The following is a 24,732-nucleotide window of genomic DNA, read 5'->3' as shown; positions in this document are numbered from 1 at the left end:
AATAAAAATAAATAAAACAAACTAACTTGTGTAGTAATTGACACAGTATAACATTGCCCCTATTAAAAACTGTCTACTATATCAGTTTGTTTGGACTGTCAGAATGGATACCACAGACTTAGCGATTTAAACAGCAGAAATTAATTTCATGACAGCCCAGGTTTGGAAGTCCAGGATCTCCACAGGACAGAACTGATCCCCTCAGGCACTGTCTTTAGTATAGATTGCATCTTCTCCCTGGGCCCTTGTAAAGTCACCTCTCTACAGGTGTTTGTGACCCAACCTCTTCCTATAAAGATGTCAATCAGTGCTGGACAAGATGGCACATGCTGGTAATCCTAATACCTGGGAGGCTGAAGGAGGAAGATCATGTGTTTGAGGTTATGTAGTAAGTTCAAGACCACCTTAGTGAGCTCAGTGTAGCTTAACCAGTAAACCTATGATCCTTTCCCCAAATGTTTTGGGGCACAAAGGGTCAGTGCTTCCATATATGAATGTTTTAAAATAAGCTTCAGCCTTTAACAGTCAGTTTTACAATTGTTATTGATTGGCTGGGTGTGGTGGTGCACACCTTTAATCCCAGCACTTGGGAGGCAAAGGTAGGAGGATCACTGTGATTTTGAGACCAGCCTGGGATTACAGAGTGAGTTCTGGGGCAGCCTGGGCTAGAATGAGACTTTACATTGGGGGAAAAAATTATTGGGCTTAGAGAGATGGCTTAGCAGTTAAGGCACTTGCCTTCAAAGCCAAAGGACCCAGGTTTGATTCCCCAGGACCCACATAAACCAGATGCACAGGGTGGCATTTTCATCTGGAGTTCATTTGCAGTGGCTAAAAGCCCTGTACTCTCTCTCTTTATCTGCCTCTTCAGGCATGGTGGTGCACACCTTTATTCCCAGAACTTGGGAGGAGAGGTAGGTGTGAGTTCCAGGCCAGCCTGAGACTGTATAGTGAGTTCCAAGTCAGTCTAGACTATAGCACCCTACCTCACAAAAACAAAACAGAGTCTGGCATGGTGGCGCACACCTTTAATCCCAAGGTAGGAGGATCACCACGAGTTCGAGGCCACCCTGAGGCTACATAGTGAATTCCAGGGCAGCTTGAGACCCTAACTCAAAAAAAAAAAAAAAAAAAAAAGCTGGAGAGATGGCTTAGCAGTCAAGGTGCTTGCCTACCAAGCCAAAGGACCCAGGTTTGATTCCCCAGACCCACATAAGCCACATGCACAAGGTGGCCCATTTGTCTGGAGTTTGTTTACAGCAGCTGAAGGCCCTGACTTGCCCATTCTTTCTACCTGCCCCCTTTCTCTCTCACAAATAAATAAAATAAAATATTTAAAAAAATATTTTAATTTATGAAAGCCAGACATGGTGATGCACACCTTTAATCTCAGCCCTTGGGAGGCAGAGGTAGGAGGATCACCATATGTTCAAGGCCACTTGGAGACTACATCGTGAATTCCAGGTCAGCCTGAGCTAGAGCAAGACCCTACCTTGAAAAACCAAAACAAAAAATATATATTTATTTATTTGAGAGAGTGAGAGAGAGAGAGAGAATGGCATGCCAGAGCCACTAGCCACTGCAAATGAACTCCAGATGCATGCGCCACCTTGTGCATCTGGCTTATGTGGGACCTGGAGAACCGAATCCAGGTCCTTAGGCTTCGCAGGTATGCACCTTAATCACTGAGCAATCTCTCCAGCCCAACATATGTGTGTGTGTGGTGGGTACACACACAAGGAGTCACACCAGCCAAAGCTTTAGTATTCAATGCTCCTTAGTTCATTTCTTGCTTATGAATGAGAGAGCCACACAGAGTGCAAATCTCCCTGAATGCCCAGAAGTGCACATGGAGTGCTTGGAGACCGCATGGGCTAAGAACAGACCCTGCAGACTCAGAGATAGGGCCTTGAGCCTGTGAGCTGGAGTCTGGGAGGGTGTTCTGAATTCACTGTGCCGAGGGACTCCTTCCTCAGCTCCTACTTCCTCTCCATTTGTGAGAACAGTGGAGCACAGGAAAACAAGGACTTCAGAAATCAGCCTGGCTTTTGCTCACAAGCCTTGCCATAGACATCAGGGACCAAGGCCAGGCCTGGCCATGATCCTTGCAATAACCAAAGAGGCACTGGTAGGTGACACCCAGAGTACCAGATTGAGGGCGGGGCCTCTTAGAGGGCCTGGTGCTCACAGCACCCCATTCATGGTCTGCGTTGGCACATGTGGGTCCTTGGTTCTCTGTGGAGCCTCTGTGCCTCTCATCTTGCTGCTCTGGGTCATCCAGCTGCCTGCCAGTCCAGCTGTTGCTCCTCTGAGGCATCCTGCCTTTCTCTTGGCCCTTGGATACCTGCAGATTCACTGTGACTTGGCTAGGACTTTGGGGATTGAGTCCAAGGCCTTGTACACACTAAGCAATTGCTGCTGAGCCACACCCCCAACATAGGGAGTTCTTGAACGTGGACATTAGGGTCTTTAATCTGGTGCATTCCAGGCTGCCACCCTTTCCAGAGTTCCCTCTCCCACTTCCAGACCCCTTCCTTTGAGAACTCGATGGGTATATATATATATTGAGAAATTTTACTGTGCCTCTTGCCTCCTTCCTTCTCTTCTGTGTTGTGACCCCTCATCTTGTGTTGTGTTTCCCATAGCACCTGCTGTACCATCTTGCAATTCACCCACGTTCGCCACCAATTTTTCTGATGTGCTGGCTAAACCTGCCAATGGCTAAACTTACTGATGTTTTTAGTTTGAGATTTTTTTCTCTCCTTAAATATTTTTATTGATTTAGAGAGATGGCTTAGCAGTTAAGGCATTTGCCAGCAAAGCCAAAGGACCCCGGTTCGATTCCCCAGGACCCACACAAACCAGATGCTCAAGGGGACGCACACATTTGGAGTTCATTTGCAGTGGATTGAGGCCCTGGTGTGCCTGTTCTCTCTCTCTCATAAATAAATAAAATATATTTTCTAAAAAAGAAAACATTTTTGTTCATTTATTTGTGAGGAGAGAGAGAGAGAGTAGAATGGGTTAGGGAGCATGGGAAAGGCACTGGTATTGGGCACCTACAAGCTCTATCCTTTTATGGTCCCAGAATAAATAGTTAAGAGTGTTAGAGGCTGGAAAGGAAAGGATGTCATATCTGACCTTCAGGGAGCAAAGCAGCTAGAACCCAGTTTATACTTATCTTTCAGGCCTAAAGCCTTCTGCAAAGTCAGCTTTTAAAAATTATTATTACTATTATTTGTTTATTTTTATTATTTATTATTTTTATTTTTTGAGGTAGAGTCTCATTCTAGCCCAGGATAACCTGGAACTCTCTCTATAGTCCCAGGCTGGCCTCCAATTCACTGTGATCTTCCTATTTCTGCCTCTCCAGTGCTGGGATTAAAGGAATGCGCTGCCATGCCCCGCAAAGTAAGTTTTTTGTTTTGTTTTGCTTTTTAAACTTTCTTTTTTTTTTTTTTCAAGGTAAGGTCTCACTCTAGCTCAGGCTGACCTGGAATTCACTATGTAGTCTCAGAGTGGCCTCGAACTAATGGTGATCCTCCTACCTCTGCCTCCCAGCTTTTGCATTTTTAAATTTTAATATATTTTATTTATTTATTTGAGAGAAAGAAAGAGGGAGAGAGAGAGAGAGAATGGGCACAACAGGGCCTCCAGCCACTGCAGATGAACTCCAGATGTGTGTGCCCCCTTGTGCATCTGGCTTACATGGGTCCTGGAGAGTTGAACCAGGATCCTTTGTCTTTGAAGGCAAAAGCCTTAACCACTAAGTCATCTCTCCAGCCCTTGTTTTGCTTTTTGGAACAGGCTGGATTGAAGCCAGTTTGGCCTCAAACCCATGATCTTCCTGCCTTAGCATCCCAAGTGCTGGGAAATGAGAGATGTGAGCCATTTAGGCCCAGTGTAGTCAGCGTTGAATACAAATACCTGCTTATTAACTAGTGTGTGCCTTTGAATTGTTTCTATAGCAACCCAATTTTCTTCCAGCTAGAAAGATGACTTGTCCTGATTTTGTTGTTGTTGTTTTTGTTTTTGTTTTTTTGTTTTTCCGTGGTAGGGTCTTGCTCTAGCTCTGGCTGACCTTGAATTCACTATGTATTCTCAGGTTGGTTTCGAACTCATGGCAATCCTCCTACCTCTGCCTCCCGAGTGCTGGGATTAAAGGCGTGCGCCACCACGCCCGGCTTTGGCCTGAGTTTTGGAAGGGGGTGTGGTTCATATATTCAGATAAGAAAAGTCACACACATGTTAAAATGCAGCTCATACGGACCCACTCTTGCAGATGTTTCTGAAACACTTCCAGGATGCAGCTTTGATGTGTCTGCACAATTATCTCTGAGTCATTGCTGTTATCATGCCCACTTGACAAAAAAGGAAAGTGAAGCATGCAGAAATCAATAACTAGCCACATAGTATGTGGTGGTCAAGGGTCAAGGGTGCTGGGACCCAAATGCAGCCACTGGAGCCTGAAGCTACCTTTGCATAAACCATATAGGTTTGTGAGCCTGAGACTGGCACACATTTTGCCAAGAAATCTCAGGGACTGTGAAACATGCTCTGGTGGTGAGAGTGCAGCGATAGATGGTGCACAGGGTGGACTGCTGCCTGACTGACCCCTCATGCTCTCAGCCCTGTGTCCCCTTCGCTTCAGACACACAGCAAGGACCTGACAATCCTCATACTTCTCATTATACTCCCAGAATGCACCACACTTGCTGGTCAGTACATTCAGAAGCCATTTGGCACGGCCAGCAGTAGAGGGTACTCCACGTTATCCAGCACTTTGAACATCCATAGGGACCCTCATTTCTCGTGCAGGGTGCAGCCAGCAGTATTCTTGCAGTGGCAGGCACACACTGGCTAGGTGAGAATGCAGCTTGGAGCTAATGGTTGTGAATCCCAGCTTGCCACGGGGATTTAGCCTGCCAGCCTCCAGGACGGTTATCACTTGTCAAGTCAGAATAGTGACTTGGAGGAAGACTCCATAATCTGGTTCTCCCACTAGTTACAGCTCCTGTTTCTGGACAGAACACAGCAGCTACGCCTGTAAGGCTGGAAAGTGCACAGCGCTAGCCAGATGGGAGGGTAAGAGCTCGGAGAACAACTGGTAAGGGGGTGAGTTATTCTGCCCGATCTATGGCCATGACAGGGGATGGTGGAGATTGAGTCCTGCAGTGGGCACAGCCAGCCAAGGCCCTGAAAGAAACCTGCTGTTCTTCTGCAAGTTGGAGAGTGTAGGATGAATTCCCATTCTTCTCTTTTCTCAACCCTGTCCTGGACCTGCCCTGTGGTGGTAGTGAGGGTGCCATTATAAGCAGCTAAAACTCTCAAGAGCTGGGCAGGAGAGCTGGCTCAATAGTGAAAGGTGCTTGCTTGCAAAGCCTGGTGGCCCATGTTCAAATCCCCAGGAAAGTCAGATGCACAAAATGGCATATGCATCTGGAGTTCATTTGCAGTGGCAGGAGGCCCTGGCAAGTCCATTCCCTCAATAATATCTTTTTAAAAATAGGGCTGGAGAGATGGCTTAGCGGTTAAGCACTTGCCTGTGAAGCCTAAGGACCCCGGTTCAAGGCTCGGTTCCCCAGGTCCCATGTTAGCCAGATGTACAAGGGGGCGCACGCGTCTGGAGTTCGTTTGCAGAGGCTGGAAGCCCTCACGCGCCCATTCTCTCTCTCCCTCTATCTGTCTTTCTCTCTGTGTCTGTCGCTCTCAAACAAATAAATTTTTAAAAAAATTTATTTATTTATTTAAGAGAGAGTCAGAGAGAGACACAGAGAGAATGGGTGCACCAGGGCCTCTAGCCACTGCAAATGAACTCCAGATGTATGTGCCACATTGTGCATGTGGCTTATGTGGGATCTGGGGAATTGAACCTGGGTCTTTTGGCTTTGCAGGCAAGTACCTTAACCCCTAAGCCATCTCTCCAAAAAATATTTTGAAGTTATAATGCTGAAAATTTCCCAAATTTGGTAGAAAACATGGCTAGATCAAGACCCTACCTCAGAAAAACAAAACAAATCAAAACAACAAAAAACAGACCCAGGTGTGGTGGTATACACCTTTAATCCCAGCACTTGGGAGGCAGAGGTAGAAGAATCCCCAGGAGTGAATTCCAGGTCAGCCTGGGTTACAGTGAAATCCTACCTCAAAAAACAAAAAAACAAGCCGGGCGGTGCACGCCTTTAATCTTAGCACTCGGGAGGCACAGGTAGGAGGATTACCAAGAGTTCAAGGCCCCCCTGAGACTACATAGTGAATTCCAGGTCAGCCTGGGCTAGAGTGAGACCCTGCCTCGAAAAACAAAACAAAACAAAAAAATTCAATAGTTACCTCAACAAGTGGATGGAGATGACAGATGATTCATTCAGTAAGCATGAAATAGATTATGAATAATTAACATTTGCAAGAAGCTGAGTTTAACCCTTAGCACTGGGGTTTGGAATATAGCTCAGTGGGTATAGTGTTTACATTGCATGCATAATGCCCTGGTCTCAATCTCTAACACACACACACACACTGAGTAGAGGGGAGAGAGAATCCTCACTAACACCAAAAAGCTATTATATTTATAGGTTTGCAGCATGTGTGTGTATCTGTGAGTTCGCCAATCTAAGATGTAGAAATATTTTCAAAAATCAAAGATAAGCAAAGCGTTAGAGACATATAAAACAATACCTGATATCAATGTATTTAGGAAAGAAAGATATGACCATAGGTTTTTTTTTTTTTTTTTTTGTACTTTTGAGGTAAGATCTCACTCTAGCTCAGGCTGACCTGGAAGTAACAATGTAGTCTCAAGGTGGCCTTGAACTCACAGCGATCCTCCTACCTCTGCCTCCTGAGTGCTGCAAAAAATTAACTTAATTAATTTATTTATTTGAGAGAGAGAGAGAAAGACAGATAGAGAGAGAATGGGAGCACCAGGGCCACTATCCCTGCAAATGAACTCCAGATGCATGTGTCATCTTGTACATCTGGCTTACGTGAGTCCTGAGGAATTGAACCTGGGTCCTATGGCTTGGCAGGCAAGCACCTTAACCACTAAGCTATCTCTTCAGTCCCTACAAAAATATTTTGAAGTAATAATGTTGAAAACTTCCCAAATTTGGTAGAAAACATGATTTCATGGAATCAGGAAGCTCAGCACATTGCACGTAGGTCAGCTTAGAGGAAGTCATGTCCACAAGCATGGGCAGGTTCTTCTGCAGTAAAGAAGGCCAGGGCCCTGCAGGTGCCCATGCTGCCAAGTGAGCCAGGCAGGGCCTGCCCCCCTCCACCTGCCCCAGTGAGCCACGTGTTGATGGCTGAGTGCATTTTCAAGTGCTCCTAGAAGTGAGGCTTAACGGCAACCTTGTGGAGACTACCGTATGTCAGGGCTCTTTGCAGCCCATATCTTATATATGTGTATAATTTTTCTTTTTTTTGAGATAGGATGTAAGTCTAGCCCAGACTGACCTGGATCTCACTCTGTATTTCCAGGCTAGCCTTGAGCTCACAGCAATCCTCCTACCTCTGCCTCCCAGATTTAAGATTTTTTTAGATCCTTTGTTTCATCTCTATTACAAAAAAGAATAGGGCTGGGCAAAAGAAATACCTCTGTGGCATCACCATACCTGATCTAAAGCTATACTACAAAGCCATAGTAATAAAAATAGTATGGTACTGGCATAAAAACAGTAGTATAGACCAATGGGATAGACTTGGGACCGGATTTAGGGTCAAGCAACTATAGCTACTTGATATTCGACAAAGGCCCGAACAATATAGGCTGGAAAAAAGATAGCATTGTCAACAAATGGTGCTGGACAAACTGAATAACCACATGCAGGAAACTGAAACTTGATCCACACATTTCACCATGCACTACACTCAAATCCAAATGGACCAAAGACTTCAACATAAGACCAGAAACTTGAATACTACTGGAAGAAAATTTAGGAAGCACTTTCCATGATATAGGAATGGAAAAAGACTTCCTGAACAAAACCCCAATGGCTCACGATCTTAAACAGTCACTCAACCAATGGGATCATATGAAGCTGGAGAGTTTCTTTACAGACAAGCATATAATAAGCAAAGCCAATAGATTACCCACAGAATGGGAGAAAATATTTGCGGGTTATCCAACTGATAGAGGCCTAATCTGTAGAATCTACAAAGAACTCAAAAATCTAAACAATAAGAAGACAAACACCCACTCACAAAATGGAGCAAAGAGATGAACAGGCAGTTCACAGAGGAAGAAATACAAATAGCAAACACACACTTAAGAAAATGTTCATCATCCCTAATCATCACAGAAATGCAAATTACAACAACTATGAGATTCCATCTTACCCCAAGAAGGATAACAAACATCAAAAAATCAAAGGGGAAGGAGACCAACACAGACAAAAATCAACTCCTACCAAATAAGAGAGCCAGAGCCTCAGAGGCCCCCAACACCTCAGCACTGAAGCAGACCAGAAATGAACCCAACATTGCTCAGGGAAATTTTGCGGAAGAGGGGGTGGAAAGAATGTCAGAGCCACATGTTGGGTCATGACATGCAGAGACATTTGTCATACCAATAACTGTGGGTTAACTCCACAATGCATGACCCATTTACATCAACAAGGAGGGGCCATTGGGAGGGTAGGTCATGGATGAGCCTAAACAATGGTACCAAACTGCCTATATTTGCTGAAAACTAATAAATTAAATTTTAAAAAATAGAGCTGGAAAAATGGCCTGGGTTCAATTCCCCAATACCCACACAAAGGTATATATGTCTGGAGTTCATTTATGGTAGCAAGAGGTCTTAGTGTGCCAATATATACAATATATATTCTGTCCCTCTCTCTCTTTCTCTTATAAATAAATAAATCATAATTTAAAGCCCATTTTCCCTTTTCTCTGGAGCTGGCAGCAGTGTTTTCCAATCTTTGGATGGGGAAGAGACCCTTTTTTTTCTTTTATTACTATCTTCACTTTTGGTCCTTCTTGAAAGTGCACATTACTTTTTAAATTCCCTCTCATATTTTTTTCCCCAGATCCATATCTGGTCACATGGACTCCTGAGCTACACATGGCCCACATGGGCTTTTGGCCTCCATGTGGTGAGCTTCTCTTCTCCCCACTCCATCTCCCTTTACCTCCCAGCCTTCCCCTTTCCCCACTCTTTGTAAAAACTGAATAAAATGTGGTTTTTAAAAAATAAAAAAGTTGCCAGGCGTGGTGGCATATGCCTTAATCCCAGCACTTGGAAGGCAGAGGTAGGAGGATCGCCGTGAGTTCGAGGCCACCCTGAGACTCCATAGTGAATTCCAGGTCAGCCAGAGCTAGAGTGATATCCTACCTCTAAAAACAGAAAACAAAAAAAGTTTATAATAGGATCACTGTGAATTTGAGGTCAGTCTGGGACTCCATAGTGAATTCCAGGTCAGCCTGGACTAGAGCAAGACTACTTCAAAAAGAAAAGTTAGAAAACAGAACATAAAGATTGCTTACAAATCCTGACAGGGTTCAACTCCCCAGTCAGATGCTCAAAGTGCTGCATGCTTCTTGTTGGTAGTGGAAGGAGACCCTGTTGTCCATACCCACTATCTTTCTTTCTTTTTTATTTTTTTTGGGGGGGTGGTTTGAGGTAGGGTCTCACTCTAGCCAGGCTGACCTGGAATTCACTATGGAGTCTCAGGGTGGCCTCAAACTCACGGCAATCCTTCTACCTCTGCCCCCCCGAGTGCTGGGATTAAAGGTATACACCACCATGCCTGGAATCACTATCTTTCTGTCTGCTTCTTTCTCTATGTCTGTCTCTCTCTCTCAAATAAACTTTTAAAAAATTAAGAGTTATAGAAGAAAGTCCTCACTCTTCTGCCTCTTTTCACGTGAGGCCTTGTTCTACTTTGGGACACGTCCAGCAAGTAAGCCAGGACCAGGCTGCCGGCCCTGCATCTTCTGAACCTGGAGCCAAGAAAAATCCCTTTCTTTTTAAAACAAAAAGAAGTGCCCCAAACGTTCCGAACAAGAGTTCTGGTTCTACACAAACAAACATTTCCTGGTAAAGTGCCAGCTGGGCACACTCCGAACTGAGCCGGTCAGCCAGTCACTTGCTGGGTGGGGCACACAAGACCGAGCTGCTGGTGGGGGGCAGAGTAAGCTGCGCACTGAGGACAGAGCACTGGGAGCGGGCTTAGCCCAGGCACAGCTACTGAGCTGAAGTCTTCAACTGGTGGGAAACGGCATATGCCAAAACAAGAACCTCATGTTATAACTCATCGAAATGCATACAGTAAAAATTGGACTACAACAAAAAGAAGAGATACTTCATGTAATATGCAGAGAGACAAGGGTAAAAATATTTTTTATATTTTATTTTATCATTATTATTATTTATTTATTTATTTATTTTTGGTTTTTTGAAGTAGGGTCTCACTCTGGCTCAGGCTGACCTGGAATTCACTATGTAGTCCCAGGGTGGCCTTGAACTCATGGCGATCCTCCTACCTCTGCCTCCCAAGTGCTGGGATTAAAGGTGTGCGCCATCACGCCCGGCTATATTTTATTTTTATTTTTATTTATTTTATTTTTATTTTATTTTTTATTTTTATTTATTTATTAGAGAGGGAGGGAGGGAGAAGAGGAGAGGAGAGGAGAGGAGAGGAGAGGAGAGGAGAGGAGAGGAGAGGAGAGGGGAGGGGAGGGGAGGGGAGGGGAGGGGGAGGGGAGGATGTGGACATGCCAGGATCTTTTGCCACTGCAAACAAACTAAAGATGAAAGTGCCACTTTATGGGTCTGAATTTATGTGAACGCTGGGGAATATAACTTAGGCAGCAGACTTTGCAAACAAGCACCTTTAACTGTTGAACCATCTCCCCAGCCCAGAAAATATTGAGGTACAGTTTCATGTTAGCCTAGGCTGACCTGAATTCACTATAGTTCCAGGCTGGTGTGGAACACACAGCAATCATATGCCCTCAACCTCTTCAGTTCTGGGCTTAAAGGCACATACGAACTGGTTTGGCTGGTTAAAAGTATCGAGTCATTGTCATTGTATTGGTGGCTGACACCTGTAATCCCAGTATAAGGAAAGTTGAAGTGAAAGGATAACATGAGATCATACCTGGCTGGAGCTACTTAGTGAGTTCCAGGACAGGGTGGTGTGGCCTACAGAGAGAGCCTGTTTCAAAAAGAAACATTCCCAAATGTCAGAAGAATGTATGGAGAAAGAATGACATAAAAAGACGGAAATCAAACAGCACAGAACAGAAAGAATTACGGGTTGCAGAGATGGCTTAGCAGTAAAAGCACTGGCCTACAAGCCAAAGGACCCAAGTTAAATTACCCGGGACCCACATGAGGCAGGTGCACAATGTGGCCCATGCATCTGGAGTTCATTTACAGCAGCTGGATGCCAAGGCATGACCATTCTCTCCCAATCCCTCCCTCCCTCTCTCTCTCACACACACATATAAATAAATAAATAAATAAATAAATAAATAGGGAAAAAAAGAATTTAAATCCACTATAACTGAAGACGTACAACTGCCAGCCAGTTAAAACACACCAAGACAGACAGCCTGGAGAGATGGCTTAGTGGTTAAGGTGCTTGCCTGCAAAGCCAAAGGACCCATGTACAGCTACCCAAGACCCGCGTAAGCCAGACATATGAGGTGGTGCATGCATATGGAGTTTGACTGCAACAGCACTCTACCTGACTTTCTCTCTAGCTCTCTCTTTCCCTCTCTCTCTCTATCGAATAAATAAAATTCAATAGAATGTTTTCTAAACACTACAAAGACAATAGATGTCCAAGATCAGAATAAGGAAATGATTTTTTAAAAAATGGTGATTCTATTTAGTATAACACTGAATCAGACCTTAGAGACAGACAGAAACAAAAGACCACTCTCAGGTTCCAGAGTAGCCCTCTGCAGCAGCTGCAGGTAGGTGAGGTTCTCGTGTGTGTTGGGGTCGAAGAAGCCCTTGGTGTCGTCGCTGGAGTCAGCCAGCACCTGGTTCATCTCCTGGTCAAAGTAGCCGCGCTGGTAGGCCACGTCCACGGGCACGCGGTGGCTGTGCACGGGGTCGATGACGCCACCCGTGGCGATCTGCGCCTCCAGCAGGCGGATGCCATGGTCCCTGACAATGAGGTCCCTCTGCATGGCCTGGAAGAGCGAGATCTGCTCCCCGGAGTAGGGGTCCGTGTATCCAGTGACGGCGCGCTCGGCCGCCAGCAGCTTCTCTCGGATCTCGCCACCCACCACGCCCGCAGCCACGGCCTCCTCCACGGACAGTCTGCGGTTGTGCACGGGGTCGATGACAAAGCCGGTGGCCGCCTGAGCCTCCAGGAGCACCAGGGCCGTGCCGGGCCGCAGCACGCCCTTCCACATGGCCTGGTAGATGCTCATCTTCTCCTGGCGGCCCGGCTCGCCCTGCACGGGCACCAGGACGCCCGCGATGCAGCTGGTGCCCTCCAGGAACCGTTTCACGGAGTCCATTTCCTTCACCTCCTGCAGGGTCTTGGTGCCCTGGGCCAGGTCACGCAGGGTGTCGGAATCCAAGATCCCAGAAGTGCGCAGCTCGGATGCAGACACCTGGCGCCTCAGACCAGGAAAGGACACCTTGCTGAGCCGCTCCTCGCTCTCCTCGATGATCTGGGTGAGGGTGGCAACGAGCTCGGGCAGCCCCAGGGTGCCAGCCAAGTGCTGGGCAAGGAGCTCCTTTCTGCGGGCCTCGCTCAGGTACGAGGAGAAGAGGACCTCCCATACAGAGACCCGCTGACCGCGGAACTGGCCGCAGCCCACCTCCATGGTGGCCGAGCGCAGCGTCCCCTCCTGCTGGCCCCTGGCGGCCTCAGTGACGTCCACGGCCTCGACCTCCAACCCGACTGTGCCTAGGGAGGAACCCGAGGTGCCGGGCCCTGGGACCCGCTGGCTGGACGAGGCGTGCCCCAGGCTGGGCCGGGCTGCCTCGGTCTCCTCCGCCTCCTCGATGATGCTGGTGAGAGTGTGGGTCAGCGCAGGCAGGGCCAGCTTTCCCGACCTGAGCTGGGCCAGCAGATCCTCACGGATGTGCACGCTCACGTAGCCGGACGTCAGGACATCCCACACGGGCACCGCGTGACCGCGGAGTCGTCCCACCCTGACCTCCATGGTGGCCACACTGAGGGCCCTCTGTGGGTCCGAGCGGGGCCTCCTGTCCTCAGCCTGGGCCAGCTGCGAGACGAGGGTGGTGCTAAGGTCCTGGACGGTCAGCACACCCGCCTGGTACCTGCGCAGCAGATCCTGGCGCGTGCTCTCTGGCACCTCACGGTAGAAGAGAAGCTCCCAGACGGAGATGCTCTGGCCCTGGAAGTCTCCCGAGCCCGGGGTCACGCGGGCTTCACGCAGGGCTCTGCGCAGCTCCTCGCTCAGCTGGTTGACGGCGGAGCCCTTGCCGGCCAGCTGAAGCATGAAGAGCCCGGTGTCCGGGTCACGCACACAGCGGTGCAGCAGCTGCAGGTAGGTGAGGTTCTCGTGTGTGTTGGGGTCGAAGAAGCCCTTGGTGTCGTCGCTGGAGTCAGCCAGCACCTGGTTCATCTCCTGGTCAAAGTAGCCGCGCTGGTAGGCCACGTCCACGGGCACGCGGTGGCTGTGCACGGGGTCGATGACGCCACCCGTGGCGATCTGCGCCTCCAGCAGGCGGATGCCATGGTCCCTGACGATGAGGTCCCTCTGCATGGCCTGGAAGAGCGAGATCTGCTCCCCGGAGTAGGGGTCCGTGTATCCAGTGACGGCGCGCTCGGCCGCCAGCAGCTTCTCTCGGATCTCGCCACCCACCACGCCCGCAGCCACGGCCTCCTCCACGGACAGTCTGCGGTTGTGCACGGGGTCGATGACAAAGCCGGTGGCCGCCTGAGCCTCCAGGAGCACCAGGGCCGTGCCGGGCCGCAGCACGCCCTTCCACATGGCCTGGTAGATGCTCATCTTCTCCTGGCGGCCCGGCTCGCCCTGCACGGGCACCAGGACGCCCGCGATGCAGCTGGTGCCCTCCAGGAACCGTTTCACGGAGTCCATTTCCTTCACCTCCTGCAGGGTCTTGGTGCCCTGGGCCAGGTCACGCAGGGTGTCGGAATCCAAGATCCCAGAAGTGCGCAGCTCGGATGCAGACACCTGGCGCCTCAGACCAGGAAAGGACACCTTGCTGAGCCGCTCCTCGCTCTCCTCGATGATCTGGGTGAGGGTGGCAACGAGCTCGGGCAGCCCCAGGGTGCCAGCCAAGTGCTGGGCAAGGAGCTCCTTTCTGCGGGCCTCGCTCAGGTACGAGGAGAAGAGGACCTCCCATACAGAGACCCGCTGACCGCGGAACTGGCCGCAGCCCACCTCCATGGTGGCCGAGCGCAGCGTCCCCTCCTGCTGGCCCCTGGCGGCCTCAGTGACGTCCACGGCCTCGACCTCCAACCCGACTGTGCCTAGGGAGGAACCCGAGGTGCCGGGCCCTGGGACCCGCTGGCTGGACGAGGCGTGCCCCAGGCTGGGCCGGGCTGCCTCGGTCTCCTCCGCCTCCTCGATGATGCTGGTGAGAGTGTGGGTCAGCGCAGGCAGGGCCAGCTTTCCCGACCTGAGCTGGGCCAGCAGATCCTCACGGATGTGCACGCTCACGTAGCCGGACGTCAGGACATCCCACACGGGCACCGCGTGACCGCGGAGTCGTCCCACCCTGACCTCCATGGTGGCCACACTGAGGGCCCTCTGTGGGTCCGAGCGGGGCCTCCTGTCCTCAGCCTGGGCCAGCTGCGAGACGAGGGTGGTGCTAAGGTCCTGGACGGTCAGCACACCCGCCTGGTACCTGCGCAGCAGATCCTGGCGCGTGCTCTCTGGCACCTCACGGTAGAAGAGAAGCTCCCAGACGGAGATGCTCTGGCCCTGGAAGTCTCCCGAGCCCGGGGTCACGCGGGCTTCACGCAGGGCTCTGCGCAGCTCCTCGCTCAGCTGGTTGACGGCGGAGCCCTTGCCGGCCAGCTGAAGCATGAAGAGCCCGGTGTCCGGGTCACGCACACAGCGGTGCAGCAGCTGCAGGTAGGTGAGGTTCTCGTGTGTGTTGGGGTCGAAGAAGCCCTTGGTGTCGTCGCTGGAGTCAGCCAGCACCTGGTTCATCTCCTGGTCAAAGTAGCCGCGCTGGTAGGCCACGTCCACGGGCACGCGGTGGCTGTGCACGGGGTCGATGACGCCACCCGTGGCGATCTGCGCCTCCAGCAGGCGGATGCCATGGTCCCTGACGATGAGGTCCCTCTGCATGGCCTGGAAGAGCGAGATCTGCTCCCCGGAGTAGGGGTCCGTGTATCCAGTGACGGCGCGCTCGGCCGCCAGCAGCTTCTCTCGGATCTCGCCACCCACCACGCCCGCAGCCACGGCCTCCTCCACGGACAGTCTGCGGTTGTGCACGGGGTCGATGACAAAGCCGGTGGCCGCCTGAGCCTCCAGGAGCACCAGGGCCGTGCCGGGCCGCAGCACGCCCTTCCACATGGCCTGGTAGATGCTCATCTTCTCCTGGCGGCCCGGCTCGCCCTGCACGGGCACCAGGACGCCCGCGATGCAGCTGGTGCCCTCCAGGAACCGTTTCACGGAGTCCATTTCCTTCACCTCCTGCAGGGTCTTGGTGCCCTGGGCCAGGTCACGCAGGGTGTCGGAATCCAAGATCCCAGAAGTGCGCAGCTCGGATGCAGACACCTGGCGCCTCAGACCAGGAAAGGACACCTTGCTGAGCCGCTCCTCGCTCTCCTCGATGATCTGGGTGAGGGTGGCAACGAGCTCGGGCAGCCCCAGGGTGCCAGCCAAGTGCTGGGCAAGGAGCTCCTTTCTGCGGGCCTCGCTCAGGTACGAGGAGAAGAGGACCTCCCATACAGAGACCCGCTGACCGCGGAACTGGCCGCAGCCCACCTCCATGGTGGCCGAGCGCAGCGTCCCCTCCTGCTGGCCCCTGGCGGCCTCAGTGACGTCCACGGCCTCGACCTCCAACCCGACTGTGCCTAGGGAGGAACCCGAGGTGCCGGGCCCTGGGACCCGCTGGCTGGACGAGGCGTGCCCCAGGCTGGGCCGGGCTGCCTCGGTCTCCTCCGCCTCCTCGATGATGCTGGTGAGAGTGTGGGTCAGCGCAGGCAGGGCCAGCTTTCCCGACCTGAGCTGGGCCAGCAGATCCTCACGGATGTGCACGCTCACGTAGCCGGACGTCAGGACATCCCACACGGGCACCGCGTGACCGCGGAGTCGTCCCACCCTGACCTCCATGGTGGCCACACTGAGGGCCCTCTGTGGGTCCGAGCGGGGCCTCCTGTCCTCAGCCTGGGCCAGCTGCGAGACGAGGGTGGTGCTAAGGTCCTGGACGGTCAGCACACCCGCCTGGTACCTGCGCAGCAGATCCTGGCGCGTGCTCTCTGGCACCTCACGGTAGAAGAGAAGCTCCCAGACGGAGATGCTCTGGCCCTGGAAGTCTCCCGAGCCCGGGGTCACGCGGGCTTCACGCAGGGCTCTGCGCAGCTCCTCGCTCAGCTGGTTGACGGCGGAGCCCTTGCCGGCCAGCTGAAGCATGAAGAGCCCGGTGTCCGGGTCACGCACACAGCGGTGCAGCAGCTGCAGGTAGGTGAGGTTCTCGTGTGTGTTGGGGTCGAAGAAGCCCTTGGTGTCGTCGCTGGAGTCAGCCAGCACCTGGTTCATCTCCTGGTCAAAGTAGCCGCGCTGGTAGGCCACGTCCACGGGCACGCGGTGGCTGTGCACGGGGTCGATGACGCCACCCGTGGCGATCTGCGCCTCCAGCAGGCGGATGCCATGGTCCCTGACGATGAGGTCCCTCTGCATGGCCTGGAAGAGCGAGATCTGCTCCCCGGAGTAGGGGTCCGTGTATCCAGTGACGGCGCGCTCGGCCGCCAGCAGCTTCTCTCGGATCTCGCCACCCACCACACCCGCAGCCACGGCCTCCTCCACGGACAGTCTGCGGTTGTGCACGGGGTCGATGACAAAGCCGGTGGCCGCCTGAGCCTCCAGGAGCACCAGGGCCGTGCCGGGCCGCAGCACGCCCTTCCACATGGCCTGGTAGATGCTCATCTTCTCCTGGCGGCCCGGCTCGCCCTGCACGGGCACCAGGACGCCCGCGATGCAGCTGGTGCCCTCCAAGTATCTTTTGACATCTTCATTTCTTTGGATCTGTTCCACGGTGATTCTGCCTTCCTCCAGTTCTGTGTAGGTCTGTTTTGTGATGACTGCTGAGTTGAGGAGCTCTGCCGCTGTGACTTGTGTTCTGATGCCTCGGAACCAGAGATTTTTGCCACCCTCTTCCTTGTCTGCAATCATTTGTAGAATAACCTTGACCACCTTATCAAGGGCTCTTTTGGTGTCTTTTTTGTAGATCCTGACCAGCTCAAGCTTTTTCTCCTTGGTCACATACTCAGAGTTCAGAAGCTCCCATACGGATCGCCTCTGGCCTCTGTATCTCCCCACAGTCACTGCCACCTGCTCTGCCTCCAGTGCCTTCTTAGTTGCCTCATCGACATACTCACTGTCCTTTGTGTCTTTGACCACTGGGAATAGAGCCCAGCCTGAATCCTCCTCCTTCTGGCACCTGTCCTGCAGCTCTTGGTAAGTGACCTTCTCCTGGGTGTTGGGATCCACAAACCTTCTCCTCATGTGCTTCTGATCAGCAACAAGCATGACCATGTCCTTGTGCAGACAGCCACGTCTGAATGCTGTTTCTAGTGGGACTCGGTGGTGGTGCAGTGGATCGATGACTCCCCCAGTCGCCACCTGCACTTCCAGCAGTCTCAGTGCATCCTCCCGCTTAACTAGCTTCTTCTCCATGGCCTGGAACAGTGGGATGGTTTCTCCTGAGCCTGGGTCTTTGAAACCCTTTGCTGCCTTCTCTGCATTCATAAGCCTTTCCTGTAGCTCTTCTCCCACCAGGCCAGCAGCTATAGCCTCATCCACAGACAGCCTCTGGTGGGTGCAGGGGTCCATCAGGAAACCAGTGGCTGCCTGTGCCTCCAGCAGTTGAGCCGCAAACCCTGCAGGGATGAGCTCTTTCTTGCTGGCCTCACTGAAGCACATCACCTCCTGTGTGAGGGGTGTGGTCACCCCAGCAATGCAGCCACTACCTTCTAGGTAGATGTTGACATGCTCAAGTCGGTGTAGGTCCTGACACCCCCTTTTCCCACTGTGCAGCTCATCCAGGGTCTTCTTATCAAGAACCCCAGAGTCAAACAGTTCCATAGCAGTCACATCCCCATGGATGGCAGCCACCTTGATGACTTGGTTTTGCTTTTCCATTTCTTCCACGGAGGTGGTCACCACCTCCAACAGTTTCTCTAGGCCCATGTTCTGGGTTTGGTACTCCTGCATCAGCTTTCTCTTTCTTTCCGCCGTGAAGTACTGAGAAGACAGTAGGTCCCACACAGATACCATCTGACCTGCAAATCTCCCTATGTGCATTTGCACAGTTCTAGATTGCAGAACCTTCCTGATGGTGTCATCCATGTGTATGGAGGGTCTGCCTTTCTCTACAATTTCCAACATGTACAGCCCCGTCTCAGGGTCCTCCACACAGCGCTCCAGCAGCTGCAGGTAGGTGAGGTTCTCGTGCGTGTTGGGGTCAAAGAAACCCTTGGTGTCGTCGCTTGGGTCGGCCAAAATGTGGTTCATCTCTTCACTGAAGTACCCACGTTGGTAGGCCACATCCACGGGCACACGGTGACTATGCACAGGGTCGATGATGCCGCCCGTGGCGATCTGCGCCTCCAGCAGGCGGATGCCGTGGTCCCTGACGATGAGGTCCCGCTGCATGGCCTGGAAGAGCGAGATCTGCTCCCCAGTATTGGGGTCCGTGTATCCAGTGACGGCACGCTCAGCCGCCAGCAGCTTCACGAAGGTTTCTTTGCCAAACATCCCCGCCTGAAACGCCTGTTCCACAGTCATCTTTCGGTTCTCCACAGGGTCAATGATGAAGCCAGTAGCAGCCTGTGCCTCCAGCAGCACTAGGGCTGTGCCAGGCCTCAGGATGTGTCTTCTCAGGGCCTCTGCAATACTCATCTTCTCCTTGGTAGCCTGAATAAGGACCCCAGCGATGAAGCTGCCTCCTTCCAGGGAGCGCCTCACACTGTCCAGCTCTGCCACTTCCTCCACTGTCCTTTTCCCCTGAGTCAGCTCGTCCAGGGTCTGCTTATTAATGAGCTGGGACCTAAACAAATCCCTGGCTGACACCTGCTTGCGGAGCCCTTTGAAGGTGGCCTGCGGGGACTGACTCTCCGTAGCCTCCACCAGGGTGGTAATGGCACTCACTACCTGCCGCAGGGCTGTGGCTCGCCCAGAGGAACAGAGGGCCACCAGTTCCCGCCGCTTTTCAGAACCAACATACTCAGAGTGGAGCAGGTCCCAGAGCGACACACTGTGTCCTTGGAACCTCCCCATGCTGATGGGCACCTTCATAGCCCTCAGTGCCACTGCAGTGTGGTCATCCACCTCAAGGGCAGTGTCCTGGGGCAGTGGCAGCAGCCACAGGCCAGTGTCAGCATCCAGCACACAGCGCTCCCTGAGCTGCTGGTATGTCACCTTCTCACGGGCATTGGGGTCAAAGAAGAACTTGTTCTCCTCAGTAGCAATCAGTACCTGGCTTGTCTGTTCATCCAGGAGGCCAAGTCTACAGGCCACTGACTGAGGCACATGTACACCGTGTACAGGGTCCACCACACCACCAGTGGCCAGCTGTACTTGCAGAAGGGGAAAGCCCTCACTCTGGGGTACAAGCCCCTTCTCCATGGCCTGCCACAGAGAGAGGGAGCCCCCTGAGTAGGGGTCTGAGTAACCTACCACAGCCCGCTCTGCCTGCCTGAGCTGCTCACTCAGTTCCCTGCCCACCAGGCCAGCCTTCACTGCACCCTCCACTGACAGTCTCTGGTTGCTTATTGGGTCAACAAGGGAGCCAGAGGCCACCTGAGCCTCCAGCAGCTGCTGGCCCAGGCCCATGGGCAGGAGGCCATCTCTCATGGCCTGGGTGATGCTCACCTTGGTCCCTGAGGGTTGTAGCCACACACCAGCCACGCAGCCCGTACCCCAGAGGTAGGCCTTCACTGTGGGCTGCTCAACTACTTCAGCAGGTGACTGCATGCCCTGAGCTAGGGCTCCCAGGGTCTCTTGGGTGATGATGCCAGCATCCCTCAGCCAGATGGCAGGGACCTCGCCCCGTGGGCCTGGCACCATGATGCCAGCCTGGGCTAGCTTTGCTGAGTGCACCCAGCTGCGCACAGTGTCCTGCAGCTGCGGCACAGAGGTGTTCCCCTCCCGCACATCCTCTAGGAGACCCCTGCGCTGCTGCTCAGTAAAGTGGCAGGAGGTGAGCAAGTCCCAGAGGGACACACCATCCTCAGTACCCACTGATGCCTGCAGGGTTTCTTGGATCTGGGCGTCAGTGGGGACAGCAGGGGCATCTTCTGTCAGGGGCAAGAAGTGAAGCCCAGAGGCCTCATCCTGGGGACACTGCTCCAGAAGTTGGGCATAGCTGGTGTGCCCTCGGCCATCTGGCATGGGGAAGGTCTTCGGAGATCTGGACAAGGCCACCTCCATCTCTTGGTCGACACAGCCACGCTGGACAGCCACGGGCATGGGCAGGTGGTGATGACTTGTGGGGTCAATGACCCCTCCTGTGGATACTTGGGCCTCTAGTAGACGGGTAGCCTGCTCCACAGGGACAAGGCCCTTCTTCATGGCCTTGAACAAGGACACCCTCTTTCCAGAAAATGGGTCTCTGAAACCAGTGATAGCATCTTCAGCTCGCTTCAGTCTGCCATACACTTCTGGCCCCACCACACCTCTGCGCACAGCCTCGTCCACTGACAGGGTCTCCATACTGCAGAGGTCTCTGATGGCTCCAGTGGCTGCCTGCGCCTCCAGCAGGGCCATAGCCACGCCAGGTGCCAGCAGCTTCTTTTTCATAGCCTGGTACAGGCTTAGCCTTTGGTTCGAGGGCTGCAGGACCACGCCACCAATGGCGCCTGAGCCCTGCAGGTACCTGCGGACGCCTTCCATGTGGAGGAGTGCACCAGGGCTGACTGCTCCCTCCAGCACTTGGTCCAGGAGCTCCTGGCTGATGATGCGGGCCTCCAGGAGCTGATAGGCAGTGACACGACCCTGCAATGCAGGCAGGGTGATATCTGCCCATCTCCTCATCTCTCTCTCCAGCAGCTGAGTAACCCTATCCATTGTGACCTTGTGCTGCCGATAGTGCTGCAGTAGCTGCCTCCGCCAGGCCTCAGTGAAGTATTCTGAATTGATCAGCTCCCACGCAGAAACCCTCTGTCCTTGGAACCGCCCATACCTCACAGATAACAGCGAGTTCTGGAAAGCCTGCCGGGTGGGACCATCTACCAGCTGGGGCCGTGTGCTATTGAGTGGCAGGAGGTACAGGCCTGTCTCAGGGTCACGTACACAGCGCTCCAGCAGCTGCAGGTAGGTGAGGTTTTCATGTGTGTTGGGGTCAAAGAAGCCTTTGGTGTCATCAGAGGGGTCCAACAGGATTGAGTTCAGCATCTGGTCAAAGTATCCGCGCTGGTAGGCCACGTCCACAGGCACACGGTGACTGTGCACGGGGTCAATGACACCGCCTGTGGCAATCTGAGCCTCCAGCAGGCGGATGCCATGGTCCTTGACTATGAGGTCCCTCTGCATGGCCTGGAAAAGTGAGATCTGCTCCCCGGTGTAGGGGTCAGTATAGCCTGTGACGGCGCGCTCGGCCGCCAGCAGCTTCCCATATACATCGGGACCAATGACTCCAGCCCTCAGTGCCTCCTCCACAGAGTACCTCTTGTTTTCTTTTGGGTTGATGATGAAGCCTGTGGCAGCTTGGGCCTCCAGCAGGATGAGGGCAGTGCCAGGCCTGAGGAGCCCCTTGCTGCGGGCCTCATAGATGCTGAGATGCTGCTGGGAATCAGGCAGTAACAGGCCTGCAATGCAGCCTGTGCCCTGTAAATACCTCTGCACCGAGTCCAGGCTACCAATATCCTGTGCTGAGGCCTGCCCACGTTCTAGCTGCTCAAACAGCTCCTGGTCGATAATGTCAGCCTTCAGCAGTTCTCCCGGTGTCACAGTGTCCCTCAGCCCAGCAAAGGTAACTTTGGCCTTGGCTGCAGCCTGTTCAACAGTGGCCTTCAGCTGGGCTGCCAATTCCTCCACTGCCAGAGCCCCTTCCTGGTACTGCTGGGCCAGCTTTGCCCTCTGCTTCATGGGCACTGCCTCAGAGAAGAGCATTTCCCAGAGGGACACAGGCCGGCCCTGGAACCTCCCTGAGGAGACAGAGGTTGTAACCTCACTAAGGGCCTGCCGAGTGCTGTGTTCAATCAATATGGGTCCCTGGGGCTCCTCTCCATGGGTCTCCCTATGCAGGGGCAGGAAGGCGAGCCCCGTCTCTGGGTCAGTGACACTGCGGGCCAGTAACTGCCCGTAGTGCAGGCTGTCATGTGTGCTGGGATCTGAGAAGCCTGCTGTCTGGGAGAGACGTTGCTGAGTCTCCTCATCCAGGCAGCTGAAGCGCAGGGCAGCCTCCAGGGGCAGCCTGAATCTGCGGGCTGGGCAAATTATCCCACCTGTGGCCAACTGGGCATCCAGGAGGCGCAGAGCCAGTGACTGATCCACCAGTTCTTTTTTCATAGCCTGGAAGAGGGGGATGCAGGAGCTGCTGAAAGGGTCGTGGTACCCAGTCACTGCCTGCTCTGCCATCAGGAGCTGCTCATGAAGTTCTGGGCCAACCAGGCCTGCCCTGACTGCCTCGTCCACCCACAGCCGTTGGCCTGTGGCTGGGTTCACTAGGGTACGAGTGGCGGCCTGAGCCTCTAGGAGCTGTAGTGCAGGGCCCTTTGGGAGCAAGTACTCAACGGAGGCCTGGAAGAAGCTCTTCTTTTGGCCTTCAGGCAGTAGGACAACCCCTGCCAAGCCACCAGTACCCTCTAGGTAGCGTTGCACCTCAGGACGTGAGCTCACATCTGACACCACCAGTGTACCCTCCTGCAAACTCTGGACTATCTCCTCCTCCAAGATTCCTGCCTCCAGCAGCTCTGCTGAACTGGCTGCCCCACCCAGAGTGAGGAAGGTGGTCTTGAGGGGCAGCAGGAGGAGCCCTGAGCTGGGGTCTCGCACACACCTGTCCAGCAGCATGTGATATGGCACTTGCTCCAATGTGTTGGGGTCAAAGAAGCCTGGGGCATCCACACTAGACTCTGGCTCCATCAGGCTGTGCCATGTCTCCTGATCTAAGAGCCCCTTTTGACAGGCTAGCTCTGGGGCCACTCGCACACCTCGGTCAGGGTCCACCAGACCACCAGTGGCTAGCTGAGCCTCCAACCAACTCCACCCAAGGGTCTTATCCACAACTTCCTTCTTGATGGCCTGGAAGAGGGACAGCTTTCCATCCCCATAAGGGTCAGGATAGCCAGTCACTGCACGCTCTGCGGTCAGCAACTTCTCCTTCAATTCCAGTCCAACAAGCCCATGCCTCAGGGCCTCGGACACAGGGAGCAGCTGGCCTTGGGCAGGGTTCACAAGACCCCCAGTGGCTGCCTGGGTCTCCAGCAAAGCCAGTCCAAGCCCAGTGGGTAGAAGGCCCTGCTTCATGGCAGCATGAATGCTCTGGGTCTGCCCTGAGGACTCCACATATACCCCGGCGACACACCTGGCTGTGGTGTGTGGTGCAGCCTCTTCCTGGAGGCTGGAAGGGGTGTTGGCTCCCAGCCTGACCTTCATGTTTTGAGGGACACTGGCATGCTCAGTGCCGTTGGCAATCAGGACATGAAGAGGAGAGGAGTGGCCATTCATTGCACACAGCTGGTTGTGCCGAACTTGCCCAAGGTCTCCTTGTATCCTGTAGGGGACAGAAAAACTCAATCAGTCAGGAACAGTGAGTGGCTGGGCAGGTAGGGAAGATATGGTCATAGTATTTATCAGAGGTACATCCTTCTAAGCCAGGTGAGTGCTGGATCCATCTTCTGACTCCAGGACTGACTTTGAGCATCGGTGGTATTGAGCACCCAGAAGCAGCCCTTTTAGGGCACAAGCTCTGCATCGCTGGCAACTCTTCCTGCCCTGTAAGGCCCCTGCAAGAAGCTGTCCAGTGAGCTCAGAAGACACAAGGGATGGTGTGGGCACAGGGACCCAAAGGCCAGCAACTCTTGGGACTCTCTGTTGATCATATTTGACCTCTACCCAGGTTTCCATGGTCCAAGTGCAGAGGAGCTGGAATATTCTTGGCCAGCCCTCTGTCCCTCACCCACTCTGGGTCCCCATCCTAGATTCAAGAGATGTGTGCTCCTCTTTCAGCCCTGCCTGTCTTCAGACATCTGACTCTAGGCCCCTAGCTTCTACCCAGGCCTGTCCCCTTCTAAGCTGGGCTAAACTGATTGCCCAAAAGATAACCCAAAGTCCTATTCTTCAGGACATATGACTATGACCATATTTGGAAGCAGATGTCTATGTTCATAACTATGATGGTATCATAGTTACCATGCTGGCCCCAGGCCAGTGCACCTGGTACTCTTAAAAGACCACAGACTTATACAGGAAGAAGAAAGTCACAGAACAGCCTGGAAGCACCCAGAGCTGGAAGAGGCAGAAAGGGTCATGCCAAGATCCTATGGAGGGAGCACAGCCCTGTGTTACCTTGACCTTCAACTTATGGCCTCTGGTGTAGGTCCCCAGTTTGTGTTACTCAAGCATTCTACCCGTGAACTTGGACTGATCCCT

The 24,732-nt window shown here is 53.1% G+C and overlaps 1 protein-coding gene across 1 annotated transcript; it reads right to left on the bottom strand.

The window, feature by feature from the left end:
* Nucleotides 1-11,492: 11,492 nt before the first annotated feature.
* Eppk1 (epiplakin 1) lies at nt 11,493-23,808 on the bottom strand. Its single transcript, XM_012948240.2, has one exon. It carries the CDS (start codon nt 23,806-23,808, stop codon nt 11,857-11,859), a length of 11,952 nt encoding a protein of 3,983 aa, XP_012803694.2. The 3' UTR covers nt 11,493-11,856.
* Between the last annotated feature and the right edge of the window lie 924 nt (nt 23,809-24,732).

This window comes from Jaculus jaculus, chromosome 2 (genome assembly GCF_020740685.1).
Source record: "Jaculus jaculus isolate mJacJac1 chromosome 2, mJacJac1.mat.Y.cur, whole genome shotgun sequence".
NCBI lineage: Eukaryota > Metazoa > Chordata > Mammalia > Rodentia > Dipodidae > Jaculus > Jaculus jaculus.
This window is presented reverse-complemented; position numbering and strand designations above follow the sequence as displayed.

Excerpts from the sequence above, each read along its gene's own strand:
- Eppk1 (XM_012948240.2), bottom strand. The coding sequence starts at position 23,808 with ATGAATGGCCACTCCTCTCCTCTTCATGTCCTGATTGCCAACGGCACT.